Below are 27,587 nucleotides of genomic sequence, written 5' to 3'. Positions count from 1 at the left end.
TTTGAATGTGTTTTGCTTGAGCCATTGTTAGGTGAGCCTGAGGTCACCATTTTTAGGATGCCCCATGGGATCCTGGACCCTGTTCATAGGGTTTTCTGGGATGCCGACCGGCCTTTGCCCTGTCTGTTGGGACCCCTTTACCCAGCAGTTGCACTGGGGAGAGATTCCAATGGAAACTCAGGCTCTACCTCTTCTGAGTCTAAAGGCAATAATACAGTATTTTATTGGAAGGTCTACACTATTTGTAAAACCCCAAAATAAAAAAAAAAAAAAAGGAAAGGGGCGGACGGGCCGGCCCGAAAAGACCGGGCCCATCCCCCTTATCACGATCGTGCCTAGGGCACGATCGTGGAAGAAGAGGGTATAGGGAGGGGGGGCGGCGGCGGCGGCTTGGAGAGGCGACTCGCCGGAGAGACGAGCGCCGGAGGAAGGAACCGGCCGGCCGCGGAGGAAGCCGGAAGCTTTTCCCTCCCTCGGTGAAGATCAAATCGGGAGAAGAGGTCTCGGATCCGTGCGGGAAAACCCAAGACCCCTCCTCCGATTCCTCGTCGGAAAGTCGCCGGAACACCCTCATCGGGCCGAGGTAAGCATGGCTTCGTCCTTTGCATTTTATTTGCCTGACTTTGGTTGGGTTTCCTGGGTTATGGCCGACGGAATCACCGAAGAAGGATCCGAAACAGGGTACCCCTGTTTCGGCTCCTCTCCTCTGGATTTTTGCCGCCGCCGGCCGCCGAGATGGCCGGGATTCATGGCGGTTGGAGTTGGTCGGATCTGTGAGGGGGGTCAGAGAGGGTTTTCTAGGTTATGTATGTGATGAGGGAGGGTGGATCCGAGGTCTTCTTCCTCGGGATTCCATCCTCTCCTCCTCTTCCCCTCGTCGGTTGGCCACCGGCGGCGGCGACGGCGGCTGGGTGTCGTCGGTTGGGGGCCGAGCCACCATCACGGTGGCCTTTCCGTGGAAGAAATGGAGGAAGGGGGAGGGGTCTGTGTCGGTTGGAAAGAAGAAGAAGGAGAAGAAGAGGAAGAAGAAGAAAAAGGAGGAGGAAAAATAATAATATAATAATAAAAATAATAAGATGAGAAGGAAAAGAAGAAGAAGAGGAAGAGACTTATTCTTCTCTCTTTCTCTTGGCCGGCCACCATCGCCGGTGACTGCAGCAGGGGTGGCCGGCGATGGTTCGGCCAATGGTGGCCGAGGGTGGGGAAGGTGAGGGCACAGCCACCCCGGCTGTTGCCCTTGGACCAAAGAGGTGGAGGAAGAACCCTTCTCTATTATCCACCCTTCTTTTGGTCTTTTCATCGGGACTGGCTATCGTCGCCGGCGTGGCAGCGGCCACGGCTGGCGACGACATGGGCCGGTGGTACAAGGGTGGGAGTCGGGCCACCCCGACTGCCCTAGATCTGGAGGGATTGAGATATTTGGGGACCTGATGATGGACCCCATAGCAGATGTGAATTATAGTTTTGAATATTTAAATATTAAATGATTTAGTTTGTGATTGTAATTGATGCTGTAGGGGAGGAGACAGTGGTGCCAGGAGGTTTTGATCAGGGGACTCAGCACCCCAGCGCGTAGGTTGTGATTTGGACTGTGTTTAAGTCAGTCTACAATTTCTGTAAGAATTCCTACATCTGAGCACTTCTATGCATATATTGATTTATCGTTGGATTTATTTTACGGTTGTGTTGTTATTGCTTGTGAGCTGATATGACACATATGAGATGAATGTTTGTCAACATATTTTCATTATTATGTTGTTATTGTTTATGTGTTGATACGGCACCTATGAGGCGTGCATGTTGTTTTAATGAATATATTGAGATAAATTCATTTGGGAAGAAATAACATATTTTTGAAAATTTATGAAAATATGTGATGTGATGGGAATGTGATTGAACATGTAAAACTAGACATGTAATATGGGTTGGACTAACCTTGTCATAAGATAGCGGCCACGAGCTGATGCGTGGGATAGCCTCTACGGGCTTACGGATAGCGGCCACGAGCTGATGCGTGGGATAGCCTCCACGGGCTTACGCGTGGGATAGCCTCCACGGGCTTACGGATAGCGGCCACGAGCTGATGCGTGGGATAGCCTCCACGGGCTTACGCGTGGGATAGCCTCCACGGGCTTACGGATAGCGGCCACGAGCTGATGCGTGGGATAGCCTCCACGGGCTTACGGATAGCGGCCACGAGCTGATGCGTGGGATAGCCTCCACGGGCTTACGCGTGGGATAGCCTCTACGAGCTTATGCGTAGGATAGCGGCCACGAGCTGATGCGTGGGATAGCCTCCATGGGCTTACGCGTGGGATAGCTGCCACGAGCTTATGCGTGGGATTTGTGCAGTCTTGGACTGGGACATGATCTTGGTTAGTCCAACGCCAGAAATGAAAAGTTTGAAAACTTGGAGTCTGAGTAATACGGGAATGGATCACATAATGTGAAAAAGGATTGGTGTATATGTACTGATTACATATATTTGTTGTTTGTTGAGCTTTTGAAATGATGAAATGATATGTATATTTTGATACTTGATTATTTTATGATTTTGTTGTGTGTGGCTGTTGGGATTCTTACTGGGCTGGAAAAGCTCATACTACACTTCCATTTTTTTTCAGAGGCACTGGATTCGTAGAATCTGTCGGATGGGACAAGAAGTGAGCTCGATCTGAGTCAGACTGCTAGATAGTTAGAAGTCAATTTATCTCTTATTTATGGACATTTGAATTTATGTAATCATTCAGTACATTTTGGTTGGATCTGATTGAATTCCATTAATTATTGATTTTGGCATTTATTGGAATTATTGGAATTATTGGAATTATTGCTTATCTTAGGCCTTGCATGATCTTTAGGGCATTGCTCTAGGGATCATGCGGCTGGTCGCGTGCCGGACCCGAGTGATGGGTTCGGGGGCGTGACAGAGTGGTATCAGAGCTTCAGGTTAAGGTATCCTAAGGTTTAGGAATCATAGGGTTTAGGCTCGAGTAAGCCTGAGTGGGGAAAATCACTAAATACGTAAGATATTAAATGGTGTGATTAGCATATGAAGGATGCGAAATTTTCTTAATCTGATGATCTTGATGCTGGAAAAATTGTGTAGGTTGATATGGCGCGAGGGCGTGGTCGGGGGCGTGCCAGGAGGCCGACCCGATTTGCAGATGGCTCCACGGCTTGGGCACCCTCTGGACAGCAGGAAGATACCTCATCCACGCCGACTCGGAGTGTGCCACAGCAGGAGCACACTATGGACCCTACTGGTAGTACTCCAGAGATGGGAGCTCCGGAGATTGGGACATCTGAAGGACCAAGTATTCAGCTTGAGGAGACGATAAGTGCTTCACAGTTGATGCAAATGATGGTGCAACAGCAAGCTGCTGCCAGGGAAGATATAATGAGGATGGTAGAGGTGCAGCAACAGTTCTTGCAGCAACAGTTGCAGCAGCAGCAAGCTATGTATCAACAACAGCAGCAACAACAGTTCCAAGGCACTACAGCTCAGCCGGAGCACCGAGTCAGTCTGTTGGATTTTCAGAGGTATGCACCCCCAGCATTTAAAGGTACAGCTGACCCGATGGAGGCTGTGAGCTGGCTGAAACAGATGGAGAAAGTCTTTCAAGCTCTGAGGTGCCCTGATGAGGAGAAAGTTCTTTTTGCCACATTTATGTTACAGGGTGAGGCAGCTGACTGGTGGGAGATGGAGAAAGGGAAGCTTGGTCCGGATGATGCCCCCTTCATTTGGGAAGAATTTAAAAAGGTTTTTCATGAGAAGTATTTTCCCCAGGGTATCCGATTTCAAAAATATAGGGAGTTTGACCGACTGGAGCAGGGTGATATGACAGTTGCTCAGTATGCAGCAAAGTTTGAAGAGATGTCCCGATATGCTCCGACTTTGATATCAGAGGAAAGTGATCGAGCAAGGAAATTTGAAAATGGGCTCAGGGGAAGGATTCAACAACAAGTCGCTGCTTTTGAACTATCTAGTTACAAAGATGTGGTCAACAAAGCCCTAGTGATAGAAAAAGGGCTTGACAATGCCCAGGCTGCTAGAGAAAAGAATATGAAGAAAAGGTTTCGATCTACTGATTCTCCGAGCCAAAATAGTAGACCTTTCAAGTCGAAGGATCAGAGACCGAACCAAGTTGTCACCAGAGATAAAGGACAAGCTCGAAGTGCTATTAGATGCTACCGCTGTGGAGGACCTCATCTTAAGCGAGACTGCACTTGGATTGGAGGGCCATGTTTTTCTTGTGGTCAAGAAGGGCATAAGGCTGTTGTTTGTCCTAGTGGGAAGGAACAGCAGAGGCGACAGGCACCTCAGTCTTCTCAGAGAGCCCCTGGAAATCGAGCACCTCAGGAGGGACAACAACAAGAGGGAGGGCAGCAGAGGCCTAGGACCCAGGGTCGGATTTATGCACTCACAGAGCAAGATGCCAAGGCTTCTAATTCAGTGGTGACAGGTACTAAATCCATCCCTAATACTCTCTCTTGTTTGGCATGTCATAAATTTTGTTGGGTTATATATGTTTGTCCATGTATGGATAAAGATTGTGATTAGGTGCCTTGTGACTATGTACAGGCATGATTAGGTTAATGTCATATGATGCAAATATTTTATTTGACTCTGGTGCTACCCACTCATTCATATCGGCCAATTTTGTTAGAAAGAATACTGAAATATCACCAGTGCCATTAGAATTTGATCTATGTGTCTCAACGCCAAGTGGAGATGTTATATTAGTTAATTCAGTTTGCAAGAACTGTATATTGGGCGTTGAGGACAGGAAAATGAATGCAGACTTGTTGGTCTTAGAGATGAATGACTTTGATTTGATTCTTGGAATGGACTGGTTGGCAGCATACCATGCTACTGTTGATTGTTTTGAGAAAACGATCAAGTTTCAGATCCCTGGTCAGCCAGTGTTTGGGTTGGTGGGTAGCAAGTCACCTCATCAAATGAAATTAATCTCAGCTCTACAGGCTAAGAAGCTTCTCGCAAAAGGTTGTGAAGGATTCTTAGCTGCTGTGTTAGATACCCAGAAAGAGGAGCCCAAGTTAGAGAATATCCCTGTGGTGGCAGAATTTCCAGATGTGTTTCCAGATGAATTGCCAGAATTACCCCCTGATAGGAAGATTGAATTCTCCATCGACTTGATTCCTGGCACTGGTCCAATTTCAAAGGCTCCATATCGAATGGCTCCAGCTGAATTGAAAGAGCTGAAGGAACAACTACAGGAGTTACTGGATAAGGGTTTTATCAGGCCTAGTGTATCCCCTTGGGGCGCTCCTGTATTATTTGTGAAAAAGAAAGACGGTAGCCTCCGACTCTGTATAGACTACCGGAAACTAAACAGGGCGACAGTACGGAATAAATACCCACTACCAAGAATTGATGACTTGTTTGATCAGTTGCAAGGGGCTCAGATTTTCTCAAAGATTGATCTTCGTTCTGGCTATCACCAATTGAAAATAAAGGCAGAGGATGTACCTAAGACAGCTTTCAGGACCAGATACGGGCATTATGAATTTTTGGTCATGCCTTTTGGTTTGACAAATGCACCGGCTGCCTTCATGGATCTTATGAATCGGATATTTAAACCTTATTTGGATCAGTTTGTAGTGGTGTTCATTGATGATATTTTGGTGTACTCAAAGAGCTCACAGGAACATGAAGAACATCTAAGGGTAGTATTGCAAATTCTTAGAGAAAAGAAGTTGTATGCAAAGCTATCAAAGTGTGAGTTCTGGTTGGATAGTATTTCTTTTCTTGGGCATGTGATCTCCAAAGAAGGTGTCTCTGTTGATCCAATGAAAGTGGAGGCAGTGGTTGGGTGGTGTAGACCTACCAATGTAACTGAAGTGCGCAGCTTCTTGGGATTGGCTGGATATTACAGAAGATTTGTTGAGGGGTTCTCCCGTATTGCCATGCCTCTAAGTCGCTTGACTCAAAAGCGAGTAAAGTTTGAATGGACAGATGACTGTGAACAGAGTTTTCAAGAGCTGAAAAAGCGTCTGGTGACAGCCCCAGTACTAGCTATTCCATCTGGAACAGAAAGCTTCACCATCTATAGTGATGCATCTCGTAAAGGACTTGGGTGTGTACTGATGCAGAATGGGAAGGTGATAGCTTATGCCTCTAGACAGTTAAAGTCATATGAACAGAATTACCCTACACATGATTTGGAGTTGGCAGCGGTAGTTTTTGCTCTGAAGATATAGAGGCATTATTTGTATGGGGAACACTGTGAGGTTTTCACAGACCATAAGAGTTTGAAGTATATCTTCACACAGAAGGAGCTAAATTTGAGGCAAAGAAGATGGCTAGAACTACTGAAGGATTATGACTTGACTATTAGTTACCATCCGGGAAAAGCAAATGTAGTGGCTGATGCTTTGAGCAGAAAATCCTCAAGTGGGCTGGCAGCATTAATCACTACACAGAAGCATATTTTATTAGATTTGGAGAGATCAGGGATTGAGATACGGCTACATGATCCTAAGGTACATTTGGCTACCCTCACAGTGCAGCCTACTCTGATTGAAAAGATCAAGATGTCTCAAAGAGAGGATCCAGAGTTACAGAAGATCAGAGAAACAGTAGAGTCAGGTGTGCAGTCAGAATTCCGAGTGCATGAAGATGGCTCTTTAAGATTCGGGAACAGGGTATGTGTGCCAAAAGTACCAGAAATGAAGAAAGAGATTCTTGATGAGGCCCATAACTCAGCTTATACAGTGCACCCAGGAGGTACTAAAATGTACCGGGACTTGAAGGAAAATTTTTGGTGGAGTGGCATGAAGCGAGATATAGCTCAATATGTTGCACAGTGCTTAGTGTGTCAGCAAGTGAAAGCTGAGCATCAGAGGCCTGCTGGACCACTACAGTCTCTTCTCATTCCTCAGTGGAAGTGGGAACATATCACCATGGATTTTGTGACTGCTTTGCCTAAGACTCCTCGGGGTAATGATGCAGTGTGGGTGATTGTTGATCGACTGACCAAGTCAGCACATTTCTTGCCTTTTAGAGTTGGTTTTACTTTGGAGAAATTGGCAAGTATGTATATAGAGCAAATTGTGAGGCTGCACGGGATTCCAGTTTCAATTGTGTCTGACAGAGATACTAGATTTGTGTCACAATTTTGAAAGAGCCTTCATAAAGCTCTTGGTATAAGACTGGACTTCAGTACAGCTTTTCATCCACAAACTGATGGACAGTCGGAGCGCACTATTCAGATCTTGGAGGATATGTTAAGAGCTTGTGTCATGGATATGGGTGGTGCATGGGATAGTCATTTGTCACTGGTTGAATTTGCCTACAACAATAGTTATCAGGCCAGCATTCAGATGGCTCCTTTTGAGGCACTATATGGCAGAAAATGCCGATCTCCAATTTGTTGGGATGATGTGGGAGAAAGAAAGGTATTGGGTCCAGAGATAGTACAACAAACTGTGGATAAGATACAGATAATCAAAGAACGGCTCCTTACAGCTCAGAGTAGACAAAAGAGTTATGCTGACAATAGGAGAAGAGAACTGGAGTTTCAGGTTGGTGATCATGTTTTCTTGAAAATATCTCCTACTAAAGGTATGATGAGGTTCGGGGTTCGTGGAAAATTGAGCCCTAGGTATGTTGGTCCGTTCGAGATCTTGGACAGAGTTGGAGAAGTGGCATATCGTTTGGCTTTACCACCAGCTTTATCAAGTGTGCATAATGTATTTCATGTTTCAATGCTAAGGAAATATATTCCGGACCCGAACCATGTGGTAGATTTTGAGCCTATAAGTCTGCATGAGGATCTGACTTATGACGAGTACCCGGTACGGATTGTGGATAGAAAGGATCAAGTGTTGCGACGTCGGACCATTCCTTATGTAAAGGTGCAATGGAGCAACCACTCCGAAAGAGAGGCCACTTGGGAGCTCGAAGAAGAAATAAAAGCCAAACATCCTCAACTCTTTGGTAGTCCAGGTACATTAATTTCGCGGACGAAATTTTTTTTTTGGAGGGGAGAATGTAAAACCCCAAAATAAAAAAAAAAGGAAAGGGGCGGACGGGCCGGCCCGAAAAGACCGGGCCCATCCCCCTTATCACGATCGTGCCTAGGGCACGATCGTGGAAGAAGAGGGTATAGGGAGGGGGGACGGCGGCGGCGGCTTGGAGAGGCGACTCGCCGGAGAGACGAGCGCCGGAGGGAGGAACCGGCCGGCCGCGGAGGAAGCCGGAAGCTTTTCCCTCCCTCGGTGAAGATCAAATCGGGAGAAGAGGTCTCGGATCCGTGCGGGAAAACCCAAGACCCCTCCTCCGATTCCTCATCGGAAAGTCGCCGGAACACCCTCATCGGGCCGAGGTAAGCATGGCTTCGTCCTTTGCATTTTATTTGCCTGACTTTGGTTGGGTTTCCTGGGTTATGGCCGACGGAATCACCGAAGAAGGATCCGAAACAGGGTACCCCTGTTTCGGCTCCTCTCCTCTGGATTTTTGCCGCCGCCGGCCGCCGAGATGGCCGGGATTCATGGCGGTTGGAGTTGGTCGGATCTGTGAGGGGGGTCAGAGAGGGTTTTCTAGGTTATGTATGTGATGAGGGAGGGTGGATCCGAGGTCTTCTTCCTCGGGATTCCATCCTCTCCTCCTCTTCCCCTCGTCGGTTGGCCACCGGCGGCGGCGACGGCGGCTGGGTGTCGTCGGTTGGGGGCCGAGCCACCATCACGGTGGCCTTTCCGTGGAAGAAATGGAGGAAGGGGGAGGGGTCTGTGTCGGTTGGAAAGAAGAAGAAGGAGAAGAAGAGGAAGAAGAAGAAAAAGGAGGAGGAAAAATAATAATATAATAATAAAAATAATAAGAGGAGAAGGAAAAGAAGAAGAAGAGGAAGAGACTTATTCTTCTCTCTTTCTCTTGGCCGGCCACCATCGCCGGTGACTGCAGCAGGGGTGGCCGGCGATGGTTCGGCCAATGGTGGCCGAGGGTGGGGAAGGTGAGGGCACAGCCACCCCGGCTGTTGCCCTTGGACCAAAGAGGTGGAGGAAGAACCCTTCTCTATCATCCACCCTTCTTTTGGTCTTTTCATCGGGACTGGCTATCGTCGCCGGCGTGGCAGCGGCCACGGCTGGCGACGACATGGGCCGGTGGTACAAGGGTGGGAGTCGGGCCACCCCGACTGCCCTAGATCTGGAGGGATTGAGATATTTGGGGACCTGATGATGGACCCCATAGCAGATGTGAATTATAGTTTTGAATATTTAAATATTAAATGATTTAGTTTGTGATTGTAATTGATGCTGTAGGGGAGGAGACAGTGGTGCCAGGAGGTTTTGATCAGGGGACTCAGCACCCCAGCGCGTAGGTTGTGATTTGGACTGTGTTTAAGTCAGTCTACAATTTCTGTAAGAATCCCTACATCTGAGCACTTCTATGCATATATTGATTTATCGTTGGATTTATTTTACGGTTGTGTTGTTATTGCTTGTGAGCTGATATGACACATATGAGATGAATGTTTGTCAACATATTTTCATTATTATGTTGTTATTGTTTATGTGTTGATGCGGCACCTATGAGGCGTGCATGTTGTTTTAATGAATATATTGAGATAAATTCATTTGGGAAGAAATAACATATTTTTGAAAATTTATGAAAATATGTGATGTGATGGGAATGTGATTGAACATGTAAAACTAGACATGTAATATGGGTTGGACTAACCTTGTCATGAGATAGCGGCCACGAGCTGATGCGTGGGATAGCCTCTACGGGCTTACGGATAGCGGCCACGAGCTGATGCGTGGGATAGCCTCCACGGGCTTACGCGTGGGATAGCCTCCACGGGCTTACGGATAGCGGCCACGAGCTGATGCGTGGGATAGCCTCCACGGGCTTACGCGTGGGATAGCCTCCACGGGCTTACGGATAGCGGCCACGAGCTGATGCGTGGAATAGCCTCCACGGGCTTACGGATAGCGGCCACGAGCTGATGCGTGGGATAGCCTCCACGGGCTTACGCGTGGGATAGCCTCTACGAGCTTATGCGTAGGATAGCGGCCACGAGCTGATGCGTGGGATAGCCTCCACGGGCTTACGCGTGGGATAGCTGCCACGAGCTTATGCGTGGGATTTGTGCAGTCTTGGACTGGGACATGATCTTGGTTAGTCCAACGCCAGAAATGAAAAGTTTGAAAACTTGGAATCTGAGTAATACGGGAATGGATCACATAATGTGAAAAAGGATTGGTGTATATGTACTGATTACATATATTTGTTGTTTGTTGAGCTTTTGAAATGATGAAATGATATGTATATTTTGATACTTGATTATTTTATGATTTTGTTGTGTGTGGCTGTTGGGATTCTTACTGGGCTGGAAAAGCTCATACTACACTTCCATTTTTTTTCAGAGGCACTGGATTCGTAGAATCTGTCGGATGGGACAAGAAGTGAGCTCGATCTGAGTCAGACTGCTAGATAGTTAGAAGTCAATTTATCTCTTATTTATGGACATTTGAATTTATGTAATCATTCAGTACATTTTGGTTGGATCTGATTGAATTCCATTAATTATTGATTTTGGCATTTATTGGAATTATTGGAATTATTGGAATTGTTGCTTATCTTAGGCCTTGCATGATCTTTAGGGCATTGCTCTAGGGATCATGCGGCCGGTCGCGTGCCGGACCCGGGTGATGGGTTCGGGGGCGTGACACTATTAATTATGATTTATATCACTAAATATTTAGAAATCAAATATTATGCCTTTTAGTGGTCTCTAATCTAGTATCATAAAAACAAAAATATGAACGATTTTTATTGTATTAGTAAACTAAAATATATGATAAAATAATTAAATTAATAATCTATTTTATTGATTATAGTCTATAAATGTTAAAATATGTATAGACTGAGAAGCAAAAGATTTTAATGCTCGGATCATAACAAAATGTGGTTTCATATCATTTTACTATGAAAATACATGATTTTTTTTGTTTCTACGTATTTTTAGTGATATAAATTATGACAAATGGTGAGAATATTTAATTTGGATGCCCAATTTTTGATTTTGATCTCGAGAGTTACACCTCTTTTTAAAAGGAACAAAGTCTATCTTGCACATGCACGAATATATGTAAAAGAGAGAGAGAGAGAGAGAGAGAGAGAGAGAGAGAGCACAAGCATGATTTGGCTACACTTGAGTGGATTTCTACTCAAATTTGATCAGATTTATAAATTGAAATATCTATATCGATGATCTAAGTAGTTGGATATGATCTACTATCTCTAAATTGCTTACATACGAAAAGTTATACGATTAAATATCTCTACCCTATGCTTTAAGTAGTCAAAAAAAAATGTATTTTGTTTTGTATTATTCAAATTGTCCAAATTTTGATCAGTTGATGCATAAGTTAAGGGTCTCCGAATTATATAAATTTTATTGTATAAGTAATCTAGAGATAGTAGATCACATCAAATAGCTCGGATCATCGATATGGAATCTCCTAAGTCTAATCTAAACTTAGCAGGGTTTAAGAATATATTCATATATGGATGCATATATATATATATATATGTGTGTGTGTGTGTGTGTGTGTGGTGTGTGTGTGTGTGTGTGTGTGTGTGTTGATTATAACTCAAACTAGACTAGAAGCCATGTTAAGAAGGTTGCCAATCAGCCAGTCTAGTTGGCATCTAGACAAATCATATTACGATGTATCCGATAGTAATATGCTAGTTGAATCCCATATTAACATGTTTCCTTTTCTTTCAGTGTGAATGCCACAGTTCAAATATTGAATTGATGTTCTAGCACATTGGTATTCTATTGCAAGAACTTAACCGGAAAGAAATTATATAGCATTAAACAATAATAATAATGAGACATTCACAAAAGATATGTTATAAATCATGATGACCATTATCATGTGCTCCACGACCGTCTAGATAGCAGCAAGTAGGAACCACACATGTTTCATGAAATCAAAAGGATTGCTTGGAAAAGAATGATAATTTTCCCACAACTATTGTTGGCCATTGAGAGCCAGCTTTGCTCCCTACCTTTTATTATTGCTATTATTGTTATTTACTCGTTTGGGCTTCTGAATTTGCATATTTCCTTTTATTTGTTAATTCTACTATAATATATTTAACCAAGTAACTTTTTATTTTATTTCTCAATGCTTTCCTTTTACTTTAATCGGTGCATAACATGTCAACTGCCAACCTCCCTCAGAAACATTGATATTCTCAGAAACAATAGGAACTGCCAACGTTCTGTTGGGACTTTTTTTTTTTCCTTCTGAAATGACAAGAAAAGATTTCGAAGTAATATCTAATCTATTGGGATAATAAATTTTAAAAGCGTGAGCTTCTCAAATTCAAGATATTGGAATTGGTACCTACATCTCAATGACTTCACTAAATCATCAGAATGTTTACTATCAGAAGTTGTACAACCTACGCCAGATGCATCGCATCAGTTGCGCACCATATCAACCAGATTTTTCGTTCATGTAAGCTTCATACATCATGCGGCTTGTTTCGAATTACTACTTTCTCTTTTTTATTAAATTATTTCTGCGATGCACTGCTGATGTGGTGCACTTGATGTAAGTATAATTTCTAATTTATTATACATTTTGAGTTTTTTTTTTTGTGGCTAAAACAGACATTTCATATATCGAGTACGAATATACCCAATAGAATCGGAAAACAAAAGATCTCGAAATGTTTCGGGCATCTCTCTCCAGTCCACAAGATGCCTCCTAAGTGGCTCGCAACAAATGCCGCCACCCAATTGGTCGCCCCATTGGCCTCACGATATACATGCATAGTCTGAAATGTGATACCCTCCCTCGCCACTCCCATTCGGTTGGATAGAAATGAGGTCCAAAACGTGGCCCTGGAAAACCTGTCTTCAGCCATGGTACCTTTAAATCACATCACATGTATTATCTTGCTCGCAAATTGCTTCTCATGTTATATTTTTTACACTCTCACATATGTAATGAAAAGAATGTGAAGTCCTGCACGTGTGTTGGATTTCTCTCTATTAGTACGTTGGAAGTTCAGCACGGGGACTCTCATGAATCCACCGAGCCCACTGCAGAGCGTTCTCTGAAGCTTCCAAAATCCAGCAGGTGATCCTCTAAACTCTAGTTTTGATATAGTATGAAGAAATGCTTGAGATTTATTTAGCAAGCGTTTTTTTCTTGAAATGTTAGGGATAAGGTTTGTATTTTGGCCCTTAATAAGCCACCTACCCATTGTGTTTGGTAAAGAAAAGATCAGGTTTATACTAGCATGTCTGGCAAAGTAAAAGAAAAACTAAGGTTTACGCCCATTCGAAGAAGATTATGTGGGAGATTATCAAGTAAACATAGTAGTGTACTAGAGACAGAGTGCCTCTTTCTAAATGTTTGCTATTTCCTATCTCTACTATTATTTCTATCTTTAATAAATGCAAACATTTAATATTAAGAAAAATTACAGAAACGACCATTGAAATTTAGACGAAAAATATTTTGATGCAATGTGGCTTAGCTGTTTATCTCTATTAGAAATCATTATCATATAATGGTCATATGATAAAAAAAATAATTCTAAATTTCAGGATATATCTCCCTCAGTAAATTAGGAGCGGAATTTTAGTTTTGGTGGAAAGTTATTTAAGGTCAACTAACTTCCGCCATCCCTGCCGAATTCAGAAAAATAGTAGCTTTATCCTTTTGTAATGGAACCAGTTAAAGTTATTTAGCCATAAAGGAATATCTAACCCAAAGTTTTTCTATATACATTCAAGGCCCTATCCTTTCTTTGTACATTTATACTCCAATCTCAAATGAGATTAGAAAAGGTGTCCCCATAATTTTCCCTCATGTAAAGAAAGAAACCAAGTCAAAAAATTTTAGAAAAGGTGTCTCCATAATTTTCCCTCATGTAAAGAAAGAAACCAAGTCAAAAAATTTGATGCAAACCAAGAAATCACAAGCTCATGAACATTTAATGCAACCTATAATCACAAGGATCCCCTGATATCATGCAAAAATCCATAACTGGTTATCTAATTGGGCCTCTCAAATTCAATCACAAATTAAAAAAATTTGAACTCTTAAGAGCTCACATCTATTAATCATGCCAAATCTAACATGCGAATCTAGATATCAATAAATGTTGACTAAAAATAAAAGATTGCTTCAGCTTTCATCAACTGCACATAATCTCTATAAACATAAAGGGAAAGAATCCCTTACAAAAAAAAAAAAAAAAAAAAAAAATCAAATCCCAAAGCATCAACCTGCCTCCCTAATGATCGCTTGCTTCCTCCTCTCTTCCCTGTCCCCTGCTCAAAGCGATCGTAACCCAAACCTCCCTCCTCCTCCTCCTCCTCTCTTCCTCCGCCTCCCCTTCTTCCCCGCCGCCGCCGCCGCCGTCCTTCTTCGAGTCCCCCTCCTCCTCCGGCGGCATCCGGAACCGGCACACGGGGCACGACCCGTGCATCCCCAGCCACTTATCGATGCACTGCCCATGAAACCTATGCCGGCACGGCATCTCTTTCACCACGCCGGCGAGCTCATCCAGGCACACCGGACACTCCCCCACCTCCTCCCCCTCCTGCCCAACCTCCACCATCGTCATCGCCTCGATCGACGCCCTCGACGCCGGCGGCGGGCCACCGGATCCTCCCCCGCCGCCGGCTCCCCTTCCTGACAGGAGCTCCGCCACCAGCTCCGGGTCCCCCTGGAGCACCACCATCCCCTGCGTCAGCGGGTTTACCAGCACAATCCGGTCCGGCGGCGGCACCGGCCCTCCGTCAGCCGGCGGCGGCGGACCCATAACGCCGACGTAGATCGGGAAGAATCTCCTCCTCTCCCCGCCGCCCGCCGACTCCGCCGCCGCCTCCCTCACCCGCTCCGCCGCCTCGCTCTCCGACTCCGCCGCCGCCTCCCTCATCCGCTGCTCCGCGTTCGCCTCCTGGCTCTCCGACTCCGCCGCCATCTCACCTCGCGAGAGAGATTTTTGGAATTCAGATTAGAAAAGAAAAGGAATAGAATTTAGAAGGGAGGCGGCTTGGGTGGGGGATTAAGAAGGACTGATGATGGAACTCTAGAATGATCTGGAAGTTTCCTTACAAGCCCAACTAAGCCAAAGTTTCGTAATTATTTATTTTTATTTATTTATTTTTAATTCTTTCTGGTTGATTCCAGAATCATGCTATCAATGTTTACCGACCTAAAAGTGACGTTTTCTTTCTTTGGAGATTTTTAATGCTATGGTAGTCTTGTTACGGTGTGTGAATAAATAAATGAATAAATAAATAAATAAATAAATTAAAGAGAGACAGCAAGAGTTGTCCTGGCGTCGATTTGGTCCTGCTGGCGGAGGAGGAGAGATTACCTCTTGCCTGGCTGGTATTGGCTTGGGGTGGATGCGCCCAATGTTTTGCTTGCGTCCTTTTATTTTAGGCAAGGAAGAGAGATATTTTCGAGTTTGGAGCACTCCCGGTGCTGATACCGCACCGCTGGCATTAAATCATATCAAACATAGATTTTTATAATATCTAGTCTAACCTAACCTAATCTCCTTTTAAGACTATCAGTTCAGCTCAAATTTTATTCAACTTTTCCTTCTTTTTTTTTTTCCCCTCCCTTTGAAAGAGAGGAGGGGTGATTATTCCAACTAGCTTCATGCCTGAGATCCTAAAACCAAATCAAGAATTCATAATGTAATTTGTGATGTAAATCTAAACTTGAATAGAGACGGTTTACTTCGAATATAATTAGATTAGGTCAGATTTTCCTGAAAAATAATTCTGTTATTCTGAAGGAGATGTGAAGCAAATGAGTAAACGGTTTGGAGCTAGCTTGGGTTGTCCGGGGCCAGATATTTATGAATTTCGAACCCAAATTTATTTTTTTAAGAAAACCAAATTCAATCCGCTGAAAATAGAAATATAAACCAAATCAAGCCCAAAATGCATATTAGGTTTGGTTGTGTTTAGTGACGCAGGACTTGTCAACTGGAGGTGACAGCATAAATCCCCCAGCACCTTTCTTCCAAGTTTATCTGGAATTCAGAACCGTGGGCGCACTAGTTTGTTTGCAAGCTTTGGGCTTATCATCTGGCCAGACGATGAAGCTCCTATCCACACGACTAACTCTTCTGTCTGGCACGTGGACTGCTATGTATTTTCATCCCTGAAACAAAGGTGGCTATGTCCCATCCGCAGTTGGCCAGCTTGTCCCTCGTCATTAACTGGGTCTCGTCATTCATTGGATACGCTTACCAAAACCCAAAATAAAAATTAGCATAAAAATAAATAATAAATGTTTTTTTATATAAAAAAAAGGAGAAAAATAAAGATAGACTATTACGCTAGGCGGCACACCACCAAGTGTGCAGAAGCTCGGCCTGCTAATTTTTTCTCTTTTAATGAGCTTATAAGCGGAAAATCAAGAAGTTGCTAGAGTGTGGAGCGTACAGAGTTTTTTTTTTTTTTTTTTAATGCTGGTGCTAAAGACGTACGGACACGCTCAATAAAAGAGCGTAGAGAATTTTCAGACAACTTCATTTGCAAACACTTGGCTTCACGTACCTCGAACCAAAAACGAGAAAGAAAGGAAAATTATCAGCTTTTTTATAAACTCATTCTTCACTTCCATCCGCGTAGCTGAAACCAAATAGGCATCGACTGGATTCCAGTGATTCTGCATGGACTTCCCTGCAAGCAAACTATTTCTTGGGTATTCACAAACACGACAAAGTCCAATAACATGCGCCTGATGCTCGAGTCATCAGGTTCGTTCACTTCTATGTATGTATGGACAATTGGACATGCATCTCATCTTTTGTTTGAAGAAAAAATTCGTCACAACTATGACTAGTTTGTCATGATAGTTCAGCAGCATTGATCAGCTCCATACACGACAGAGCTTTGTTGCAGATGAGTGCTATATTTGCTTCCTACCAGTGTAGTTGCTTACATGAAATAATGCATCAGCCACCACAGCCAGAACAACGATATCATTAACCAATGGTTAAAATTCAAGTTTCCTCGAAAAAAGAATCCCTCAAAAAAAAATTAAAAAAATAAAAATCAAGTTCCGGCTTTGAAAAGAGAGCCGGGGGCATACAATGTCATTTTACCTCCTTTTCCTCTCTTCTACATATAAAAATAATGCATTCATATAGTCATCAAATTTATGCTTCTACCTGGCAAGAAGAATGGTGGAACTTCATGTTAGATGAAACATGAAATCACCGGAACAAGGGCTCCAAAAATCTGGCCCTTCTTTCTTTAATTTTTTGTGGCCTCTGTTTGCCTATACTGTTACAAATGAGCAATTACTGAACTCGGGTTTCCCTGTCAAGTGTCAACAGCTTCTTCTCTCATCATATGCGATTTTTATGATCTAGCAAAAGAATTGTCAGAAGTTATAGAAATGATGACTAACTGTGCTGGCATTGCTATGAGTTGGGGGTGAAGGTGCCAACATAACCAAAGCCGACTACCAAAAATGCAAGAGCTTGGAGGCAGATGTAAATGTAGTAGTAATTTTCTCCAAAAGCAACATTGTAGCATGCACAAAAGAAGAGGAAGACTGCGAAACCAATTTCTGAGAACGTGAATCTGATGAAAGAATGCAAGACGCTGATGTCAGTAATATGTCCATCTGATGTAAACATATACGATATGCATTGGTGTTACCTGTCTCTCAATCTGATCGGATGCTTTTCGAGTATCTGGGTCTCAGGCTTTCCCTTGAGAGTATCTCCCAGTTTCTCTGTCACAACCCACTCATTTACACCTCCAGCCTCAAACAGACCAACCATGGTTGCTTTCATCCGGTGCATGGACATCACATTTTCAAAAAGAATCCAAAATGGCATAAGATGGATCGACCTATTGACAGCCAAATCAAAGCATAGCATGTTAAAGAAATTAAGAAAGTGGGCAGTTTGTGCACATGTTTTTGCTTAAAAGGACAATAAATGTAAGATCAAATAGTCAGTGATTATGTTAAGAAGACGGTGGGGCTACTTTTAAGATGTGACTCTACTACTCAAAGGCAGTTCATCAGGGGAAAAAGAATATTTAAATAATTTTTGAAAGTTTCAGACCTAGGATTTCTGATGGCATTGAGAACCGTAATGGTTGTTGGGATATAAACCACTCCCCAGGTAGGAATGCTGACTTCGGGAACCAGAACCGACACTGGAATTACAATACAGTAGAGAATAAAGGTGACGATATGGGCTACAACCTTCCTCACAAAGAAAAAACTGTAAAGCACGTGAAACTTCTTCCAAAATGATACCTCCTGTTGCATATAAAGAACATATCAGATAATACAAAACACAATTTTCTACATAATATCCTCATACCCTGCACCTTGCAAGAATGCTTACCTTGGTCATTACAGTCTCTATGGCCACCTTCCTGAATAAATTTGCTGCCCCGCAAGTCCACCTATGCTGTTGATGGCGGTATGCCTTAAAAGTACTTGGCAGTTCACTTCTGACCTACAGTCAATGTTAACATCAAAAACAATTGGTTTCATCAGAGATTTGCAGATTAAAACGCTTGACAGAATGTGGTACACAGACAATAACCTGTCAGAGAGTCAAAGTGGAACTGAGATGATTTCATAGCCTACAGAATATCTGGTAATTGTCAGTGCTCCCGATACTACAAGAATGATTAATCTAGTGGAAAGTTCGTCAACCCTTTATTTTGCAGAAATAGTTATAATTCATACATTATATATGTATATATGAGCTAGGTTAAACAACTTTATCCGGTAATAGGCCATTGGTGATCTTCAATTTTTATTTCGCTGGATTCCGGAATAGCGCCAGTCATAACTTGAAGGTCTGTGATCCCATCTTGCATGGATCGATTTGTCAATTTTATTCAATTGGTGCAATTTTCCTGTAAGGACAGTGATAAAACTTGAAAGATAAAAATGAAGACACTTAAACCATTATCCACGGTTTCACTTAAAGTGAGGCATTCATCAAACCATGACAATGGTTAAGACTTAAGAGAACACGACTTTGTTTTTTTCCACATAAACTAGGTTACAATGTCCCGTACCTCAAACTTCAAAAACAAGCTTGAACTAAGGCAGATTTAATACCTTAATATCACCAACGTATACAAATTTCCATCCTTTAAGACTTGCCCGAACAGCCAAGTCCATGTCCTCTACTGTAGTTCGATCCTTCCAACCTCCAGCTTCATCAATAGCTGATTTCCTCCACACACCAGCAGTTCCTATAAACAGATCCAATATATAAGAAGCTATCAATCTAAAGAGGTTAAGTCTTAGTTTATCAAAAAAAAAAAGAAGAGGTTTAAGTCCTAGAAAAAACATCATTTCTTGCAGAATGTGTTTTCAGCTTATCACTTTTGTTTAGTTCCTATTCCATTTTTAAAGCATCCAGTTGATTTGCCTCAGTACTACTTAATCGAAGTTCAAGTCATTTTTCTATAAAATAACAAATACCAAAAAGAAACTTACCGAGTTATCTTAACAAAAAAAAGAGTGCAAAATTGATATATCTACTAGGACAATAAACAAATTTCTATTCCAAATAATTAAACTGAGATTAAAAGGAGTGGCAGTTTACCATTAAATCCGAAGAAGCCAAAGGTGGATGAACCTGCTTCCTGCTCCACTTTGAAGTGGTAATCTAGGGTCATCTTTTGTATCCTTGTCATCAAGCACTCAGTAGAATTCACTGCAAAATCGTCCGGGAAATGCCACGTCAGCAACTTCCTGTCAATTAAAAACAGAAATATCAGAACGAATAAAAACTTTTTTTGAAAAAACTTGTTGAGGAAACTTTGCAGAAAGAGTATTAAGCCTCATACATCACCAAGTGTAAGGCAAAATTGCTGCGATGACTCATTAATTTTAGCATACATGTTATTCACTCTCTGTCTCTCTTTTTTTTTTTGGTGCAATGGGGTGGTGAGGGAGGGGAGGAGAGAGGAGGGGTGGAAAGGGGGCATTGATAGTCCCTTACTAGGTCTGGAATTGTTGGGTTTTTGCTTACATCGCCATTAGAAAAGCCAGATTAGCCAAGTCCCATTTGGAGTTGATTATGGGACCCATAAGGATAGGACAAAGTCCTTGTCTAACTTGGGTAATAAGAGAACTGATGCCTTCTCTCACGTCATATAAAGAGGGACTGCAGTGTCTTTTATGCAGGAGTGGAACAAGGTTAGATTTCTTGGCAAAGTCTTGTTCTTACATTTATCTTTCTTATATTTTTTTGGATTATTTTCCTTGGTGAACTCTTCTAAAAGGCCCAATACTATATTTATTATAGTGGATCTCTCACTCCTCCAGTGGATATCCAAATTGTTGGTGACTCACGTTAAATCTTGTAACGTGACAGATTTATTTTCTATTATTTTTTTATCATTTTATTTAGCTGTTCCTGGGGTTATAACAAGAAGGACTTGAACCTATCCATCCCCTTTTCACCATGAGTATGCTGACTTGACAAAGATCATATATGCGGTGAACCCATAGATAGCCACACAAATAATTCTCTTAGACGACTCAAGATAACTGCTTCTACGAAAAAATAACATGCTGTTTAAACAAATGGAAAGTAAAAAATCTTCACCAAACAGTACATGAAATGATTTTTAACAAACAGGAAGCAAACATCAGGAGAAAAAAGGCAAGAAAACAAGGTAGGAAAGAAAGGCCAACAGGCAAATTGTTTCATCATCCTCAAACCAGACGTTTATGTTTATAGGAATGCGATGAAAATGGCACCTGAAGGAACTCCACATTTGACTGTGGAGTCAAAGTTACAGCCAAACAGAACACTTCTCCCAATTAAAGCATCCCAGCTAACTTTTCACATTCTTCTTTCAACCCTCAAATTCTTGCAAGTGTTATCTTTTACTCAATTTTTTTCATCATTCTTGAGCTCTCAATGGCCAATTCTAAATTCATGATTCAACTTCCCTAGAACTTAAATTACAAAATGAATAGAGAGTATTTTGTTCTATTTGGTTGATCATGAAGATCTCATATCCACTTGTCTAGGCCACTTTCCAAGTCAAATTGTCTCGGGATAAAATTCCACCATTTGCATTTCATCACCACATATGCATCTATTAAACTTTCCTTGTGCTTAAAATGCAACCTAATTATTCAGAGTATTGTGTTCTATTTAGCCAAACTTTATGATTATGTAGCTTGTTTTAAACATCTAGTGTTTTAAAAGTTTAACTGTTTTTCTATAAAGTCTACTTATCAGATTAGGCTGCATGTTTGCGTTGACAAGATAGATTTCACTAGGGCTAAATTAATGTCATCTATGGAGATGAATTAATGAAGCTTTGAAGTGGATTCAGAATTGCAGACACATTTACCTAAGTTTAGATTCAACAGGGAAGACAGCATTTTCTGTCTACCAGTAAACAGGAGTTTCTGCATGTCTTCAAACTTGAAGTCTTTCTTTTTTTTCCCTTTTGTTTAGCTGAAGGTACAGTCTTGTGCTTAGGTATGTGAGTCACTCAGAAAAATGCAATGCCTACATATGCATGCATAAATATAATGATTCACAATTTAGATCATGTCCTACTTAATGGAAAGTAGTTTTAAGCTGTCTTAGCTGAAGTAATGGCATCCATTATTTTTGGAACTCAAATCACTTGGCAATTTAGATATACAAAATAGATGCAGTCTGGAGCTAGCACATTATGAAATGAGTCATTAAGTTGTAACATAGTAAAATTCTTTTATATGTGAAATTACTGCTATGGATATTGAAGCTTATGCCGAAGAACGTGTTGATCTTACCAAAATCCCAACGTGCTTGAACAAGAGCAATATTTGGATTATACACCAGAAAAGGGATAGCCCTCATAAGAAAGTCAGATTCTGGTTGGAAATCAGAGTCAAAGATGGCAACAAATTCACATTGTTGAACATAGCTATGTTCCATTCCTTCCTTTAAGGCACCTGCTTTGTACCCTTTCCTGTTGCCTCTGACCTCATAATATATATTCATGCCTTTACTTGCCCAAAACTTGCATTCCAGTTCCACTAGATCCTAGCATGGAAATTTTGCAAAAGAAAATTAAGAGCATTAGAAAACTCAATTTTTTTAAGAAAGAAAATTAATTTGCTAGCCTATTTATCTGGCAGATAGAATTGGAAATTTGGAATCATTAAAGTATTTGCTGAAAAACCGTAAACTTACAATTAAGACAGGTTAAACTACTTGGCTGCAACAACCCCTTAGGTAAGGTTTGGACTCAAAGGTATATCTTTGATATGTAATAATATATCAATGCCAATTTTCAAGGCAGGTTTCCTCGAATTAATTGGGTGCCAGATACCAACAGCTTCAGATGTCAAGATAAGCCATGTAAGAACCAGAACCTTGAGTTTATTGTTACTCCCATGTCCATAGAAAATTGGCATGAGGGTTTAATTTTATTTATTTATTTCTTTTCGATGTTCACCATTCCAATGCAATCTCTTCATAGGTGCCCTGAACATAATTTGTTACTGTGATGTGTTATGATGACCCAAGTATTTGGGATGAGTCTTGAAGGTTGGTAATGATTATGTGATATGATGTGCTATCAATGCTTATTTTAATGAAAGGTACCATCAAAGATATAGTTAAACGCTAACTTTAGCAGTATATGCTTGCTGGATAAAAAACAATATCATAAGAGCCTAGTGGAAATATGCTGTATGTAAATTTCGATCATTGGCTATGATTATTGATACTTGTTGATGCATCTGAAAACATCAACAGATGCATGATTTTTAGAATTGTAACAAATAAATAGAATATATATCTAAACTGAGTTCTGTTCACAAAGAAAGAGAAGGTTACATCAATGATATAATCAAGGAGCAGAAGGAACTGTATGCTGGGTCACAAATCTTAACCTACTCTAGAACCTGATAAAGATGGGCTAAGAGGCTTGGCATAGTTGAAAGGTAGTATCCAAATTCCTTAGAACTTTTAACAAGTGTGAATAGCCACACCACAGCAATACACACTGCCATTCTTTGTAGGTGATTCCAACCAAAACTATACTTTGAAATGCTGTACTATATACTAAGTGGCCTGAGCTGAGGTCATACACTAATGGATTATAATGATTTTAAAGAGAAGATGGTTGGGAAAATTACCATGGTTTAACCAAGTTGACCTGTCTACTGATCTTGAGTTAAGCAGAAAGCAGAACTTCAAAAAAAAAGACAAAAGAAAAAGCTAAATCTCCAGCAATGATATCTTTCTTTTAGTTGTACTTACATGAAGACATTGTAATCCGAATTAACTAGAATTCACTTAGTTGCAGCTAATTCAGAGGGTTCTTTATATTGACAAGCGTATGTTCAACTAACTAAGAAACAAAAAGAACAAAAGACCATAAGGAATAATTTATTCATATTTTCAGATGAAATTTGGGCCACTAAGCATAAAATATCTTCAGAAGAAAAACTTGATGAAACTGCCAACCGGTGGAGGTCATTTGAACCATATCGTATAAAAGAAACATCAAAGTTCAACAAAATTATCCCGTCCACTGCCCATTTAAGCATCATGCTGTATATCCAATCACTACAGAATATTTTCAGGTAAATCACCATGATTCTATATTAATGGTATTACAAATAACTGATTTGTCCTTTGAGTACAAATAACATTTCTGTCTTTGACTTGCTAAATCAATTTTTCATACGCAATTTTTCCCTTTGGAATCAGCATGCTCAATTCGGCAGACAGAAGGCCTCATTATGGCAAAGTTAGGAGGAGCAAATAATCATGTCCTAAATTGGGAGGAAAACCAAACTCCTTTGGACCATAATCTCAATGAAAAACTTGTGAACAATTACCACCCAGTCAGCCCCTCCTCAGATTAGGAATAAATAATGAAACCTCCAAAAAGAATATGACAAATGCTACACCCCCACCAAACCTTAGGACTTTTCTCACAGTTCTTCCATTTTCAGAAGGAAAATCATACTCTCACAAGTAAGGACCACCCGCACAGCATCCTTCTTTCCATGTCTCTTTCCATATTTGTTTTCACAAAGTTTGTCTCGATGTCATTTTTCTTAGAAAATCCCCTGGGCAAATTCGGATGCCATCACCCAACTTATTAAAAGAAGTCCGTCTGCAGCTCACCACAGTTTTTTATCTCGAACCTAGACTGACCAAAGGATTAACAAAACAGGCCACTCATTCTGACCAACCCAATAACAACAAATTTACCATGCGAGACAAGTATAACTTCGAAAGTTAAATTGACATAATTTTGTCTCACACACCAAAAAGAAGGAAAACACAACTCCACCAATAGTTTATATCAAGTTGATATAATGGGACAAGATTAGCAAGGTTAGTATCCTAGGACCTAACATCAGATGATCCCACAATTCCCACGGACTCCAAGGGGCAGGAGGAAGTCATTAAACAGGTCCGGTCGTTAGCCGTCTAACTCACAACCACCCATGTACGACCAACCCGCGCGCCTATTGTTTTCTCATATATAAAATTTTAAGCGCACGCCAGCCAAGCCACAAGCCTAGGGATAAAAAACGTTTCGCGATGTGTGGGGCCCACGTGTTCACAATTACAGGGATACTTTCCATGTGACGCGATACGGTAACTTTCGTCAGCCGCATTTTTTACCCTTCCATTATTAGGTCGAAGAAGGTAAAATAATGATATTCTCATCCGATGCTTTTCTTGTAGCAGGAAAACAAAAAAAAAACAGTAGACTACAACTCAGTGGAAATATAAAAATACTGGGTGAAAATAACATTATCTCACCCGATCGAACAATTAAAATTTGTAAAACAATGTGAGGTGGGAAAATGCAAAATAATGGGTGAAATTATCAATTATCGAAATGTAAATGTAGTTAATTAGCGAATCTACCTGGTTAGTGATATATATTTATATGCTGTAATAATCCACCTACTAATCGAGATTATGATGCAATGCACCTTGATCGTTGGATCCGTGGAATCGTCGAGCACTTGGATTATGATTCGATCCGACGGCCAGGAGAGCCCACAAGCTGCCCCAATAGATAGCTTGTACACCTATGTGCAACCAACCTTTCCCCCATTAATCCCCACAGCGACTGCAAATAAACCTAGAAGAGAGAGAGAGGCACCTCTATCTCATTGTACATGGGGATCTGGACAAGGACCATGGGGTAGCCCAGATTGCCGGACTCGAGATCGCCCTTGATGGGCTCCCATTTGTACCGCTTCTCCGGTCGCCGGCGGAGGAGCTTGACGGAGAGGCTGAAAGCGGCCATGGAGACCACCTCCACCAGCAGCATCACCGACATCGCCAGGCACAGAACCACAGCTGCTCGCAGCAGCGGCGCCACGGCCATCTTCCGCGCCACCCTCCACGCCACCACGATCCGATCCAAGAAGTCCCCCTCCTCCCATCGCAAAAAGAACCCCAATCTCCGCGAGATCGAGACCCGGACGGACCGAGAGACGTTCCCCAACCAATCTTCTACTCAAATGGAAGCAATAAGAACCCTTGGATGATTTGAGAGGAGGAAGAGGAGGAGAGGGTTTACCTGCGTCTAAGGAGGTCGAGAGGAGGAGCGCGGTGGCGGCGTCGCTTGTCGCGGTCGCGGCGGCGGTCGCGGTCGCGGCGGCGAGGACGATGAAGAGAGCGACTCTCACGGCACTCGCCTTCATTTCTTTCTTTTTTCCTTCCTTTTCCGCCCGCCGCTCTCCTCACTCCAATTCTTCCGCTGGTTTTTGAGCTATGGGGTGCTTTTCCTCCACCGTCCCTACTTATAAAAAAAGTAAGATAGGTCTGGGGCCACGTTTGCGCTGCATTTTCTCGCATAATGTTCTCGCACCTCGCAAAGGGACATAAAAATGGGACCTATTTCTTTATGGCACCGTTCTCTTTGATTGGATCCCTTCGTTCTTACGTTTTGCCGGTGCGCAAATTTTTGTTATTCGGATTGGCTGTGAGATTATCTGCAGCGATTCCAATGAGGGTCGGGCTACTCTGAATAATCGGTTGCATTCGCGCGAAACAACGGTGTACCTTTTTCCGCAAGAATCCACCGTTGGATCGCACAATGGAAGCTTCAAGATCTGTAGAAGCCGCGAAGGGAGAAATCAATTGAGTTCCGTGTGAGATGCGATCCAACGGTCGTGTAGCCAAAACAATGATCAATCGTTCTTTCGCGCGAAAGATACAACCCGAACCCGGTGGAGAATTGGGTACGTGATAAGATGTGAGTGGTTTAGCGGAGGTGTGGCTCCATAGTATTTTAGGGGATTGGGCAGGGCTCCCTCTCAAAGCAGGTCAGTCAGGGGGCCATCTCCGCCGTCCATTTCATGGATGTAAATCTAGACGTCTGATGCTTGTAGAATTTAGGTAGACATATGGAAGCGCGGAATAAAACTGGAAAAATATCCCCTCATTCAGCTTTTTTTTTCCTATTAAACGATAAACAAGAGTAATTATAAAGGTTACTTTTTAATTTTGTAAGAAATATTCAGCTAGAAATCATGGAATGGTTTTATTTAATAGTGCTTTTGGTTTGCGATCGGAATTGAAATCGAAATTAATAAGAAACAAGAATTAGAATGGCCATGTTCTTCGACGCGTTTGATTCGTGGTTGAAATCGGAGTTAAAGTCGGAATAAAATTTGAATACTTTAGAAGAGCCGAACCTGTGTTTTAGATGCTTGGAGTGCTTTCATTCTTTTCTGAAATCGAGATTTCTCCCAATTAAATGGCAAGAATATAAGTCATTCATTTTATTTTTCATTCTAGCAAACTTTTTTTCGACCAAATATGCCCTAGATATATTCAGCTAGCATGGATCTTTATTCTAATTTACTATTTCTTTTTGAATAACTGGGATGATAAAATTTGTTGCTGGAAAGAAAGAAGTTCTTTGAGATGCCATTGTAGAATTAGTGGCTTCGCCCACAAGGAATACAAATATAATTGTTCCGAGACATGCTGCCATCTTCAACTTGGGCTTTTCTTCATTTAGCTTTTAGAAATTCTAATCATTTGAAACCTAATTGCCATGCACCTGGTATCCTATGCAGGCATCACATGGATGGCACCCACAGAGCAATCTAAATTATTGTATGAGGAAGTTTGGATTTTATATATTTTTCCTGAGCAAACACATGAGTGTCATGCGGAAAACGTCCACAGTTGATCGTTTGAGGGCGGTCCAATCATTCAAATCACCTTTTCGTTTTAAAGAACTTTACTCGGTTAACTTATCCATGGAACAAGGGTTACGCCACTATATTGTGCCTCTCCTAGATTCCTTTTAATGGAACTTTTCCCAACTTACATCGTTTGGTTCACGGAAAAAGAAGGGAGGAAAGTGTGGTCAACGGAAAAGTAATGAGATGCCTCTTATTTGGTTAGAGTTTTCAAAGGAGAGAGAAGGGAAAGTTATATTCCCATGGGAATGTGATTCCCACATTTCATGGGAAAGTCTTTCTCATGAGAAACATGGGAAAGTTACTTTCCCATGAGGCGGGAATCACTCCATTTTTACTTTTTTCCAAAAAGTCCTTTC

At 41.9% G+C, this 27,587-nt stretch overlaps 3 protein-coding genes across 4 annotated transcripts; 1 reads left to right on the top strand and 2 right to left on the bottom strand.

The window, feature by feature from the left end:
• The first annotated feature begins 2,966 nt into the window (after positions 1–2,966).
• Positions 2,967–4,575, top strand: LOC120111162. The gene is made up of 2 exons (XM_039127724.1): positions 2,967–4,466; positions 4,565–4,575. The coding sequence occupies exons 1-2, from the start codon at positions 3,116–3,118 to the stop codon at positions 4,573–4,575; spliced, it is 1,362 nt and encodes a 453-aa protein (XP_038983652.1). The 5' UTR covers positions 2,967–3,115.
• A 9,609-nt stretch (positions 4,576–14,184) lies between these two features.
• On the bottom strand, positions 14,185–14,986 carry LOC120111161 (E3 ubiquitin-protein ligase MPSR1-like). Its single transcript, XM_039127722.1, has 2 exons — positions 14,471–14,986; positions 14,185–14,211 (listed from the first exon to the last, which is right to left on the bottom strand). Exons 1-2 carry the CDS (start codon positions 14,984–14,986, stop codon positions 14,185–14,187), a joined length of 543 nt encoding a protein of 180 aa, XP_038983650.1.
• Positions 14,987–16,984: 1,998 nt separating this feature from the next.
• Positions 16,985–25,805, bottom strand: LOC120111012 (probable glucomannan 4-beta-mannosyltransferase 3). 2 transcript variants are annotated; one of them, XM_039127280.1, is made up of 10 exons: positions 25,593–25,796; positions 25,170–25,522; positions 24,997–25,095; positions 21,820–22,072; positions 19,622–19,732; positions 19,129–19,265; positions 18,398–18,511; positions 18,110–18,309; positions 17,697–17,891; positions 16,985–17,618 (listed from the first exon to the last, which is right to left on the bottom strand). In XM_039127280.1, the coding sequence occupies exons 1-10, from the start codon at positions 25,714–25,716 to the stop codon at positions 17,456–17,458; spliced, it is 1,749 nt and encodes a 582-aa protein (XP_038983208.1). In that variant the 5' UTR covers positions 25,717–25,796; the 3' UTR covers positions 16,985–17,455. The 2 variants fall into 2 exon arrangements, with proteins under 2 accessions (XP_038983208.1, XP_038983207.1); XM_039127279.1 differs by having other exon boundaries at positions 16,986–17,618; positions 25,170–25,525; positions 25,593–25,805.
• Positions 25,806–27,587: the final 1,782 nt, after the last annotated feature.

This window comes from Phoenix dactylifera, chromosome 6 (genome assembly GCF_009389715.1).
Source record: "Phoenix dactylifera cultivar Barhee BC4 chromosome 6, palm_55x_up_171113_PBpolish2nd_filt_p, whole genome shotgun sequence".
In the NCBI taxonomy this organism is placed as follows: Eukaryota; Viridiplantae; Streptophyta; class Magnoliopsida; order Arecales; family Arecaceae; genus Phoenix; species Phoenix dactylifera.
The sequence above is the reverse complement of the archived record's forward strand: the minus strand, read 5'-3'. Positions and strand labels throughout refer to the sequence as shown.